This window comes from Porcisia hertigi, chromosome 32, assembly GCF_017918235.1.
Source record: "Porcisia hertigi strain C119 chromosome 32, whole genome shotgun sequence".
Classification (NCBI taxonomy): Eukaryota; Euglenozoa; class Kinetoplastea; order Trypanosomatida; family Trypanosomatidae; genus Porcisia; species Porcisia hertigi.
The window spans coordinates 260372-272406 of NC_090591.1; the positions used below are offsets into that span (position 1 = coordinate 260372).

The 12035-nt window shown below is 52.6% G+C and overlaps 4 protein-coding genes across 4 annotated transcripts; all 4 read left to right on the forward strand.

Annotated features, from left to right (window-relative positions):
* Window positions 1-799: 799 nt before the first annotated feature.
* JKF63_02430 (uncharacterized protein) lies at window positions 800-1414 on the forward strand (the record flags this gene model as incomplete). Its single annotated transcript, XM_067898455.1, has 1 exon — window positions 800-1414. The coding sequence occupies one exon, from the start codon at window positions 800-802 to the stop codon at window positions 1412-1414; it is 615 nt and encodes a 204-aa protein (XP_067754612.1).
* A 2819-nt stretch (window positions 1415-4233) lies between these two features.
* JKF63_02431 (uncharacterized protein) lies at window positions 4234-4920 on the forward strand (the record flags this gene model as incomplete). Its single annotated transcript, XM_067898456.1, has 1 exon — window positions 4234-4920. One exon carries the CDS (start codon window positions 4234-4236, stop codon window positions 4918-4920), a length of 687 nt encoding a protein of 228 aa, XP_067754613.1.
* A 4728-nt stretch (window positions 4921-9648) lies between these two features.
* JKF63_02432 (uncharacterized protein) lies at window positions 9649-10497 on the forward strand (the record flags this gene model as incomplete). Its single annotated transcript, XM_067898457.1, has 1 exon — window positions 9649-10497. One exon carries the CDS (start codon window positions 9649-9651, stop codon window positions 10495-10497), a length of 849 nt encoding a protein of 282 aa, XP_067754614.1.
* A 1120-nt stretch (window positions 10498-11617) lies between these two features.
* Window positions 11618-11968, forward strand: JKF63_02433 (uncharacterized protein; the record flags this gene model as incomplete). Its single annotated transcript, XM_067898458.1, has 1 exon — window positions 11618-11968. The coding sequence occupies one exon, from the start codon at window positions 11618-11620 to the stop codon at window positions 11966-11968; it is 351 nt and encodes a 116-aa protein (XP_067754615.1).
* Window positions 11969-12035: the final 67 nt, after the last annotated feature.

The window sequence follows — 12035 nt, forward strand, 5'->3', positions numbered from 1 at the left end:
TCTCGCCGTGTACGTGCGTGCGCGTGCATTTTGTTCCTTGTGATTCGGTGCTCTCAAGTGAGGCGAACAGAAGGGGGTTCTGTCTCTGGCGGTTGTGAGCAGAGCACAGACACACGCTCGCCCCAACAGAAATTGATGCACGCCTTTGTGGTTCTGCCTGCAGCTCAGTGACGCTGTAAGCTCGTTTGAAAGTTTTCTTCACTTCCGCTACGAACTTGAAGCGGTCGACTTTAGAGTCTCGACGGCTCCCCCCTCCTCCCCCACCATTCGACTGCATTTTAGTTTACACTTCTCGACCTTATTATCTTGGCGGGGGCTTGTGTATCTTTCTTCTTATTAGTCTCGTCGCCCTTTAGCTTCTGTTCCTACTGTTTAAGTTTTTCTGTGCCGTCCTGTGCGTGAGCATCGGCCTTCCCCCCCCCCCTCCTACCCGCCTCTCATTGTTGGGCCCCCGGATTTCGCTACACCCCTCTGCAGAATTGCGCGTTCGTGCCCAGTGAAATATTTCTCAGCTTCTGCCCCCTATCCCCCCAAACCTCCCCCAAACCTCTCCCCCCACAGACAAAAATACAAATTCTTCCCTCTCTTTGTATACTCGTGTGTGTGCGCGCGTCAAAGGCATTTTTTTCTCCTCCTCTTTTGGTTTGTGTGACGCCTTTCCGAAGTGTAAAGTTTCTTGTTAGAGGATACCGGCTTACTAACCGCAATCGGGTGCCCCGTCCCCCTCCTCCATCTCTCCCCCGCCTCCGCTATACCACCCACACCTGCATCCCCACTCACCAGGCTGAGTACGAGGGAAATGGGCTGTAAGGCGTCTTCGATGAAGGGGGGTGCAAGAGGGGTGTCAAGGAAAGGCGAACTGGCTAGCAACGGCCCCAAAGCCAGTGCTGGCGACACCGAAGGGAATGCCGAGAGCAGCGGCAACGCCAAACATAGCAGTGACAGCTCTCCGTCCAACAGGGCGGCGAAGCGAGCGGAGAAGACCACACGGCCGAGAGAAGGGGAGAAGAACATCAAGAAGGACTTTTGCAGCGTTGCTGAGCCGTGTGTGTTTGACACCTCACTGGATTTCAAACCGGTCATCTACCCAGCTGACATGCATCTCCAACCGGCGACGATGTACCCCGATGTTAGAAGCACTGGTTCGAGCGCCAACGAGGAACTCAACGGGTCTTTTAGCATTGACCTCAGCGGTAGTTTTCGCATGTCCTACTCAAACAAAGGCGACATTCTGCCAGTGCCTGAGATTCCACAAGCTCGGGTGAGTCGCTCCGTATCGCCGAGGCTTCTCTCCACAGTCTCGCCTCACCCTAGCGATGATGACCTGGTTCTCATTTGTACAGACTGTGGGGTGGAGATTAACGAGAGCTGCGTGTTGGTGGTGTGCCCGCTGACAGGGAAGCTTCACGTGTAATGAGCTCGTTCGTGCGTGAGCCGCATGGTCGAGGCTTAGATACGTACGGGCGTGTCCGTGGGTTTTGGGAGTGGTACGCTAACTGGTATCCCCCCAAAGTGAAAAGGATGGGGTGGGGCGGGGCGGGGGGGAGGAACATACGTGTGCTTCTTTTTTCCTGCATCGCAAGTAATCCTCTCCACATACTCTCCAGTTTCCGTTGCACGGGGGGGGTCAAATGTGCCTGCCTTCGGCGTTTTTGGGTACACGCTCGCGTGTGCCCATTTTGGGACAGTGTCACACCGTCGCTCTCCTCTGCGGCTTTCTTCTTTGTGTTGGCATTCTGGCGCCTTAATTTTTGTGATTTTTTTTTCCCTTGGAGGGATGTTCCCGTAGTTTCCAAAACACGGGGGTGGCAGAGGGCCGGAAGGGGGGAGAAGGAAGAGGAAGGGGAGGGATACGTTTCCCTCGTTTCTTTCTCCCTACTTTAGCGCCTTGCTCTCCTGTGTGAGTGTGTGGTTGCGCATACGTCGTCATTGTCTGTCTCCTGGCGTCTGCAGGGAAGGGGGAGGGGGGGGCGGCGTTGAATCGACCGGGTACCTCCCTTTTCATTTTGTTTTCCCCCTCCGACCCGGTGATGATGTCGTTTGTCGTTGTTGCTTCATGAAGATGCATACTTATACAGGCGTATATATATGTATAGATATATGTATGCGCATATGTATACATAAGTATGCATGTATCCACACATTTCGTTTGCGTGTGTGTGTGTGTGTGCTCGGTGTTGTTCTGACGCCCTTGTGGTTCTCTTATTGATCAGCGTCGAAGGGTGAGAGCGTTGGGGTATCTGGCGTGGGGGAAGGCGCTGCTTTACGCGGGGGAGAGTCCATGTGTGTGTGTGTGTGTGTATGAGATTCCCCAACCTCTCGTTTAATTCCTTGTTTGCCGTCACCACTCTCTCTTTGCCGTGTTTTACCTTTTCGAGTTTCCTGTGTTGGTTTTTCTTCTGCTACCAAACTCATTTCTTGGTCTGGCTCTCTTGCACCACCCGCGTATATGCGCGCATGTTGACCTCTTCTCCCTCCCTCCTCCCATCCTTGTGGTGAAGTATGTCAACTCTGCATGTTTTGTGGTTCTGACATTTTTCTTGAAGCCAATTTCCTTATTCGAAAAAAAAATCCGCTACGTCTGCATTACACCCGGGGTGGGGGAGGGGGGGTCTTCCCGTTTGGTGTTGTATTGATTTTGTTCGTCAATGGGGTTCTCTGCTCTCTGCCCCTTTACGGGTAATGCGTGTGTGGGGGCAGGGTGGGAGAGAGGGGGTGGGGTATTTATGCGCGTCTGCAGAAGCCAGCCTCACATAGCGACAGGGGATGAGTGCCACACGAGAGGGAATCGGAGGTGTCCAGTTACAAGCGAACAAATCCGTCTTGTCTGCGGCACGATGCTGAGTGGTGTTTCACATTGCCGACTCGATCACGGGTTCATTGATTTGAGTCTTTCTTGTGAGTGCATGCCGTCTCCTCTGCATTTAACGGGTCTTTAGTACTCCCCCCCCTGCGTGGCTCTGTTTCCCCAACAAAGGGTACAGGCGCTGAAGCCGAGAAGAGTGGGCGGGCGAAACGATTGCTGCTTCCCCCCCCTTTTCAACCACGCGTGCCGGTGAGAAACGCGCCGTTTCTGGCGGAACACACGGGCTGTCCACTTTGTTTTGCTCAAATCGTCCCTGCATCCCCTCTTGCTTTTCTCCTTTTCGCCTGTGTCGCGTCACTTCGTTTGTGAAAGTGGTCGCCATCGTCACTCCCCCACCACATCACCGCATCTCTCGATCAGCTCTCCACGTACCTTTGAATCCGTTCACCACTCGTATTTTTTAATCGGCCTTCTCAAAAGTCGCTATTTTGCTTGCTGCCTTCTCTCGCCTTCAAGGCTCTCTCTGCACTTGGAGGACAGACAGCGGAGCTCCATCCTGTCTACATCCACCCCTCACAGACACACACACACACACACGCGCAACGTAATTTGTGTTTCTTCTTGTCACCCGCCCCCGAAATCAGCGCTCGAAAAACAGGACACCAAGCTCTAGTAAAACATCCACTTCAAAACTAAACAAGCCCTCCCCCCCAAAAAAAATAAGGGACGCCGCCCAACCGTTTCGCCCTCGTCTGTTTTCGGGTTTTGTTGTACTCTCCTACCCCACAGCAGCACTCACGCGGTGAATTTTTGCACTTTTTTAGGGGGACTCGTTCTTTGCAAGGTTTTCTCGTTTTTTCCGTACAACGTTTTCTTCTATTTAGTTTTTGTTGTTTCTTTGAAGGAAATTTTTTTTTTTAGTCGTGTACGTTCGTCTCGCCTAGTCACGAACTCGCACACACACACACACACACACACACATACGAAACACAGAGAGAAAAGGGGTAACGCGGCAGTGTTGCGCGGTCCCAAAAGAAACCAGAAGAAAACGCACGCGTATTGCGTGAAGTGCTAGAGATCAATACAGTGCTCCCCCGATCCTCCCCTTTATTTTACTGGCTTGTTGGTTTCCTCTTCACATTTTTTTCCCTACATTCTGTGTGCGTAGTTGTTCGTCATCAATCCCCTCACAGCGGTCACCAGGCGAATCCTGTGTTTTCCCTTTACAGTGCTCCTTCCCTCCTTTCAACGGCCGCGCCTCGTTCGGGTCTTTTTGAAAGGGCCAGCGACAGACTGAGGAGCTTCTCCGAGGGTTCCCCCGCTCTTGCGTCCGTCGATTCCCCTTCGCCACACCTGTGCAGCCAAGGAAAGGGCATCCACGTACGCACGCTCACGCCCACCTAATCTCTTTCCTCTCTACTCTCACCATGAGCGGTACAGGCAATCTCCGCAGCAGCCGCCGTCGGGAGATGGACTACATGCGGCTGTGCAACTCATCCCGGAAGGTGTACCCGTCCGACACGGTGGCTGAGTTCTGGGTGGAGTTTCAGGGACCGGAGGGTACACCGTACGAGGATGGCACCTGGATGCTGCATGTCCAGCTGCCATCGGAGTACCCCTTTAAGTCACCCTCCATTGGCTTCTGTAACCGCATTTTGCACCCGAATGTCGACGAGCATAGCGGCAGCGTTTGCCTCGACGTCATCAACCAGACGTGGACACCCATGTACCAACTGGAGAACATTTTCGACGTTTTCTTGCCGCAGTTGCTCCGCTACCCGAACCCATCAGACCCATTGAATGCGCAAGCGGCGTACCTTCTCCATACCGACCGCGTCGGCTTCGACGCGCTGCTCCGCGAACACGTGAGCACCCACGCCACACCAGAGAAGGCGCGAGAGTCAATTCCGGAGGCGTACAGGCCACAGGACGACGTCGGTGAGGAGGAAGCGAGCGACGCCCACGGCAAGGACACAGGTTCTGACAACCCCGCGACCTCAGGGCATTCCAAAGGCTTGTCAGACTCCTCCGTGACGCCGATAGAGGACCACCGGGCAATAGACGGCGACGAGGATGTAGAGGCCGATTACGAGCCGGAGGAGATCGACCTTTGATACTCTGTTACGCTTCCCCTATTTTTCTTCTTGCGCACTCGCGATATCCTTTACGGGAGGAGGCGATGCGCTCATCGTTGGTGCCTCCCTTCTTCGGGTTGTGCTCCCTCGGCTCACTCCCAGTGGACTTCTCATCCACGACAGTTCTTGTTGTTCTCGTGCCGACATCCCACTGCTTACCAGTTGGTGATGGTGATGCGCTTGTGCCGCGTCGGCGACCGGAACTCCGATCAGCAAGCGACGGAGAACATCGATGTGGAAGCAACAGCAACAAAGCTGCACCATCGCTCCCTTTTTTTGTTCCAAGTCTGCGCTTGTAGTACGTACTGGACCAGCACGCTTTTCGATCTTTGATGCATGCACACACTTCCTTCACATTCCTTCACACTCGCTTTCCCAAGACGCACGCACACGTACCCCCCTCCCCTCCCCCCCCCCCACACACACAGGAGAGCTATACTTTCCTTCTTGATGTTTATTTCTCTCTTTTCCCCTGCTTCCCCCCCTTTTCTCTCTCGGTCATTTCCTCTTTTTACGCTTCCCTATGACTGTCCTCTGCTTTTTTTTTTTTGGGGGGGGGGGGGGCATGTGGTGGCTGGTGATTTCACATCCCTTATTGAGAGCGCGTGTGTGTATGCTTGTGCGCATGCGCTTGTGACTATGGGGATGTACGGCCGCCAAAACTCACTCGTTCCATCTTTTGTCTGTTTGTCTCTTTGTACCGTCGATGACCAAAAAATTTACTGCTCTTTTTTTTCCTCTGCTTTTTCTCCCCCTCTTGACGTCGCGCGTTGTTTCTCTTCAGGCGTACGTGCGTTTTTCTTCCCCCTTTACCACGTCTCTCTCACCCCCCCCTCCCCACCGCCTCGATTCTACGCCATTTGACCATCTCCACGGCTGTGTAAAATAGGGAAGAAAGAGTGGAGTGCAATGCTGGGAGCTGCGAACGCGAATCTCAACAGCGCCCATTTCGCATATGCGCAACCATGGGAAGTGAAGGTGAAGGAGACAGGGGTTTCCATCTCTATTCATGAAGTCGGACTGTTCCGTTGGCTTCCGCTTCTCCTCCCCCCCACCCCTTCCCCCGTGCGTGCCTACACATATAAACGCAAACGCACATGGACGCCACCCCCTGCTTTCCCCCATTATTGTCTTCGTTGTGCTTGCTTTTCGATTCGTTTCACTGTTTTGCTATCCTTTTCCTGCCAGCGAAGACATTGCAAACAATAACAACAAAATCGTCAAAACCAGAGATCGCACACCCAGCAGCAGCAGCAACAGCGCCGACAACAAAGGCAGTGATGATCCCATCAGAAGTGTGTGCGAGTAGAGCCATGCTAGGGGGGGGGGGGTTAAAACAAAATAGGAAGCGTTTTGCGAGATAGACTGTGGAAGAGGTACAGTGGGAGACGGAGAGCTGGTCCAGCAGCGGCGGGGAGGGGAGGGGGGGATATGGTACATGCCATTCTTATATTCCTGTATACGATTGTCCGTGCATTTTCTTGTACGTTCTCTTAAAGACGATAGTAACTCAGTCTCTTGCCCCACTCCCTTTTGTTTTACTCTGCACGTGAGTGATAAATATATATATATATATGTGTGTGTGTGTGTGTGTGTGTTCCACTTTCTACCCATTTATTTCTCTTTTCACCCATCTTTGTATCTGCTCGTTTTTTTTTAGTAGCTTGGTTGTGCTCTTTTCTAGCTCATTCACCTCGTGCGCCACGTCTCTCTCTCTGTGGACATCATATGCGGATATGACGCAGTGCGCGCTTCAATCAGAGAAACGGAAAAATAAAAAGTGCCCGACATCAGTAGGAGCTCTGGCGGCCTTTCCCAAGACAGTTGTTCTCTGCTGAATCGCATACACCCAAATTCACTTAGATTTCCCAGATTGATATGCAAATTCTGTAATTTCCAAGGTGTATGTGGGCTTCGGGCTACATGCTGTGCGGTGCACACTACTCGTATTCCAACAGGCGTGGTTGGTCTGACTCTCTGGAAGCACATTTTTTATTTTTCTGCTTCGGGGCGCCGGTTGTTTGACAGGTGCATTGCTGATCAAGATGAACGCCGCCGGGGTCGCTGGAGTCGAATTACGCCGCTTTGCGATTTTTTTTTTGGTGCTCTCCAGCGTTTTTTTTTTGGTTTTGGTTTTCTGTTGTTCATGAAACTTCCTGGTGATTCCAATCTCCTTACCTCGACATCAGGGCCTCATACCTCTCTCTACCCCCACCCCTCATCATTGAGAGACCGAGAGTCTGCCGCTGCCCCCCTGCCCCCGCCCTCGAGTAACATAGCGTACTTCGTGTCGGCTGATGGTGTGTGGGCTGGCGCTGTGCCAGAGAGAGTCGTAGCCATGACCACGTTTGGACAAACTCACGTCGAACTGTGTCGACGACTCATCGGATATGTACGCGAGCTTTTTGCTCTTAGTCTGTGGTTGCTCGCATATGGAGTTGTCAAGGTGCTCGTGATAGAAGGACACTCTGAACGTTATTTTGACACTCTCCCATTTTTCTTTCGTTCGGTTTCTTTTCCTGCTCTTTCTCCCCCACGTTCCAGGTGCTTCGGCTCTGTGGGACTCCTTTTTCGATGATGGATGACAAGTTCAAGCCAACGTACCGAGTCATTTTCTCTCTCTTTTTTTACCCAACAAGCCAACCTCCTCCTCACATACATGCACGCATACATGTCCTTGCAGTGTATGTATGTATTGATGTAGGTGTGTGTATGCCTGCATGTATACTCGGACGTTGTTCGTATTTGGTGTTCGAGGTGCCATGAGTGCGGCGGCGTTTTGTTGGGTTCAGTGATGCATTTTTTTCTTGCGTACTTCTCGTCTCCATACTACTTCTTTTCTTTTTTTTTTGCATTTACCCCCTTCGTTTTTTTCTTTTCGCCGCTGGTTTTTTTTTTGTGCGCATGTTTATGTGGTGCGCGTTATGCGCGCGTGTGTCTCTATCAACACACGTCTTTATTTTATTTTTAGTCGTCTTTCAAGTCTTGTGTGCTTCAGGCTGGTCCCGCCACCCCCTTTTTTAGTGTTCAGATGAAAGGATGAACATGGGAGGGGAAGGGGCGGTGCGAGGGGGGAAGTGCCAGTCTTCTAACAGCTACTCTTTTCGCTTGACGCGTCTTTGCTTGCTTGTTTGAGGCATTTTCTTCATTGGACTGTTTTTCTTTTTTTTTTTCACGCGCGTTCACGCTTTCTGTCTCGCTCGCTCGCTCGCTCGCTCTCTGTCTGTGTTGAGCGTGTGTCTCCCCCCTCCCCCCTCCCGCTCCTTCGTTATCTTTTCAGGCCTTCGCTTGTCTGAGCCGCTCTATCACATTTTCGATTTTTCTCTCCCTTTTTTTTTTCACCCCATGAAACTGGCCTCCGCTATCTCTTTGACCTCTCACCGATTTCCATGTCAGTGCACCAATATGCATGTATGCATGTGCGTATCTGACCCTTCCTCACTCATCATGCCTTTCTTTTTTTTTTTCCCTCTCTCTCTTCCTTCTCCGAAGGACACTTTTTGTGTCATGTGCCTCCAGATCCCCTGGTGACGTTTGTATTGTTCCGTTCTCTCCGTTGCGACCGTGCGCGTGCACTCCAGCAAGCTGTTCGAACACCACTTCATGTTTTTAACCATCACTTCTGAGTGGCGAGGCGCGGTTTTAGCTGGCGTCTTTGTCGCTCAGACCTCCACGACACTTCAGTGCACCGCCCGCGCACCCGCACATTGCTGTCGCGGGCGACCCACAGGCACAGGTGTGGGAGGTAACAGAGAGGGACAAAAAATGAAACTATTTAGGCATGTGGCCGAACAAATTATGAACTTGGAATTGTTCAACCGAGCTAGGAGCGGCTAACGTGAAGCTCCGCGCACCCCCTCCCCTCCCCTCCCCTCCCCTCTCCACACACATACATACACACAAAAGAGAGGGAATCATTTTTACCACCCCCACCGCGCTTCACCTCTCGGCCGTGAGTTTGTGAGCGAATGAGTCGTTTCCTTTTCTCTCCCCGCGTGAGCGGCTTATTCTCCGCTTGAAGTCAACAGGGGGATGATGGAGCGGGGGGGGAGGGAAGGACATCAGCGAAGATGCGCGTGGAGAGGAGGAAAGACATGCTCTTGCACTCTGACTCGCTACCTCTGTGTTTGTGATTCGCCGCTCGAATGTGGCAGTCGAGAGGCTTCGTCTTTCTTCCTCGGGACAGGCAGAGTCTCGTGCCTTGCGCTGCGACTGTTTCGCTTCTTCTGACTTCCTCTACGCCGCACCTACATTAATGTATGTTCCCCACATAACCTCTTCAGCTCCGTGGAATGAATGTTTTTCTTTCACGCTCATCTCAACACCTCCTTCGCTCTCTTTTCCCACCACGGGTGTGCGGTTTCATATTATCGTGTGTTTCATTTTTTGGTGCGTTGTGACCGCATCATCGATTTCGCCCCTCCCTCCCTCTCCCCAGCCGTTCCGAGGGACCACATAAAAGTGGGCTAAAATAAACCGACTAATGAGGGTGGTGTCACGGTGTTTTCTTTAACCGTCTCCCCCCACCCAGCCCTGCACACAGGCTGTTGACACATGAAAGCGGTGTGGCAGGTGTAACTCTTTTTTCTTCTCTTTTTTCCCACGCAGCTGCCGAAGGAGGAATCCTCCTACGGCTGTCAACTTGACAGTGACGACGCACTGCCCGCTATTGTGCTAGGGACTCCCAGTCTGAAGCAGTTGGTCGTCATGCCATGTGTAATGACATGTTCCACTTCCCTGCACAGCGTGGGTGAAGAGCCCCGCTTCATAATGGATTTTAGCATGAACAGAGTGGCCAAGTACTTCCGTTTACTAGGCTACGACACGCTCTGCTCGCGCGACGTTCCTCAGGCTCACCTCATCGCCACGGCCTGCGCTGAGAATCGAACACTCGTGACATTCAGTCGGCCACTCCTGAATAGCGTGCACGTGCACAACCACCGTGTGCGCGTCAACCGGTGTGATGCATCAAAGACGCTGGCAGGTGCTGTGCGTCACGTCGTGATGTACGACTCGGATGGGGAGTCCATATACTCGGAGGACAGCGGTAAGGCAGACGTCGAGCTGCTGTGCCTCTTCGCTCAGCAGCGGCGGAGCAGCGACTTTAATCGCACAATGATAGGGCTCATTCAGCAGGCGGGACTGACGTACGATGTGAAGCGCGTTTTTCGTCGTTGCGTGACGTGCAACGATCTGCTTATCTCAGTTGAGAAGAGGGACGTGCGCGGCCGCGTCGTGGGAAAGATCTACGAGATTTACGACGACTTCACCGAATGCCCCACGTGCAAAAAAGTTTTTTGGGGCTTTGATGGTGAAAGAGCCATCAACTACAAGAGTTTTCGCTCTCTTCACCTGCTGCGCTCGTTGTGCATTGCGGCCGGAGCCCCGGTGGAAGAGGAACGCACGCGACTAACCCGATTGCGCTGCTTCCGTTGTTTTCCTCGTATTGCAAAGCTGCTCATCTTCTCCTATCTAGGTGAAGTGGATCTAGAGAACATGGCTGCCATATTCCCAGCGTTGCGCGACATTGCTAACGAGGTCCAGGAAGGCCGCTGAACGCGCGCGTGTGTGTGTGTGTCTTTCTCTTTCGTGGGATGCAATTTGTCAAGCAAGTGAGCTGGCCGCGTAGGAGAGGATGAGAAGGAAAAGGGGGGGCGCCACTGGTGAAGGAATCAGAGGGGTTGGTTGAAGATGGGTGGCCTTGGTCGTCGCGTTGGCAAGCGGAGACGTCTCTCAATGCCGCTGCCGCATTGTTCTCACCGGTCACTTTTGTATCTGAAGCAGCAAAACACACACACACACACACACTCACACACACACACACGCACACGCACACACGCGAGGGGGGGGGGTCAAGAATCCAGCGGAATAAGAGGATGCCAAGGAGAGACGCTCGTCGCTTTTTTGCTGATTGAGGGCTCTGGACCTGATCCAAACCGTCGTCTCTCTCCCTTTCTTGCTCCCCCCATCTCCTCAGTTTGTTATCATGCAGGAGAGCTGTATTGCTTCATCCCTACTATTTTCTCTTGTCTCCTATTCGCCCTGCGCGGGGGAGATGCCGTAATTCTCGAATCGCCGCATAATTGTACACTTGAAATGGTCATCCGGAAAACGCAACACAGTCAGAGGAACACACATGAATTCCTCGATGGACCATACCGAGTCTGCGCTAGGGGATTTTTTTTTTCATAGTGACACTCGAGTCCGAGGGGGTTTCCTTGCTTGGCAGAACCCTCCCCCCTCCCAAGTGTGCGAGATGATGGCTGGGGGGGGGTGCCTCCATCCGGTTTTATTTTCCTCGGTTGCGATGAAGACGGCATCGGGAGTGCTATTCATCAACACTGATTGGTCAATGTTGTCCACCTCTTTCAACGATCACCAAGGTGCCATGCGCCAGCTCCAATATGCGTGTTACATCTTCCTTGTGTCTCAAACCCCTCTGGGCTTTGCGAACGGGATCGTGTCTCTCTTTTATTTTGCCTTTACTACTTAGCCTCCCCTGTTCTCCCTGTGTTTCTTTCCCGCGCTATCTTCCCCCCCCCCTCTCCCCACCGGCGCGCATGCACTCTTGAGCGCGTTCGCAGGTGTCGAGAGAGGTACCTCCTTGACGGATATTTTCCCTTCTGTGTGGTTCCTCTTTTAACACACACACACACACACACACAACCCGATAAGAATGAGCTACGCACGCCGACCCATAACTCCTATAGAGATATTGCGTAACTGCCGAGGCAAGGATGTTTCCATCGAACTTGCCGATGGGGAGACGGTGAATGGCACTGTTATGCGCACCGATCGCGCAATGAACGTGGTCATCAAGCAGTGCACTCGTACTAATGCCGATGGCAAGTCATTCTGGAAGTCGCGCGAGTGTTTCGTACGCGGGGCCAGTGTAAAAAATGTGCGCATGACAGACAGCGCACTTGTAGCAGTGCCAGTCTCAGTGAAACGAAAGGCGACAGGCGGAAAAGGCGTAGATGCCCGAAAAGAGAAATCTGCAGTAGGTGGAAAGCATTCTCGGAAGTAGCGTTGCATTTTTGGTGTGAGGCGAATCGACGCCCTGAATAAGGCACCTCAATGTGTAAAGGGTTTAC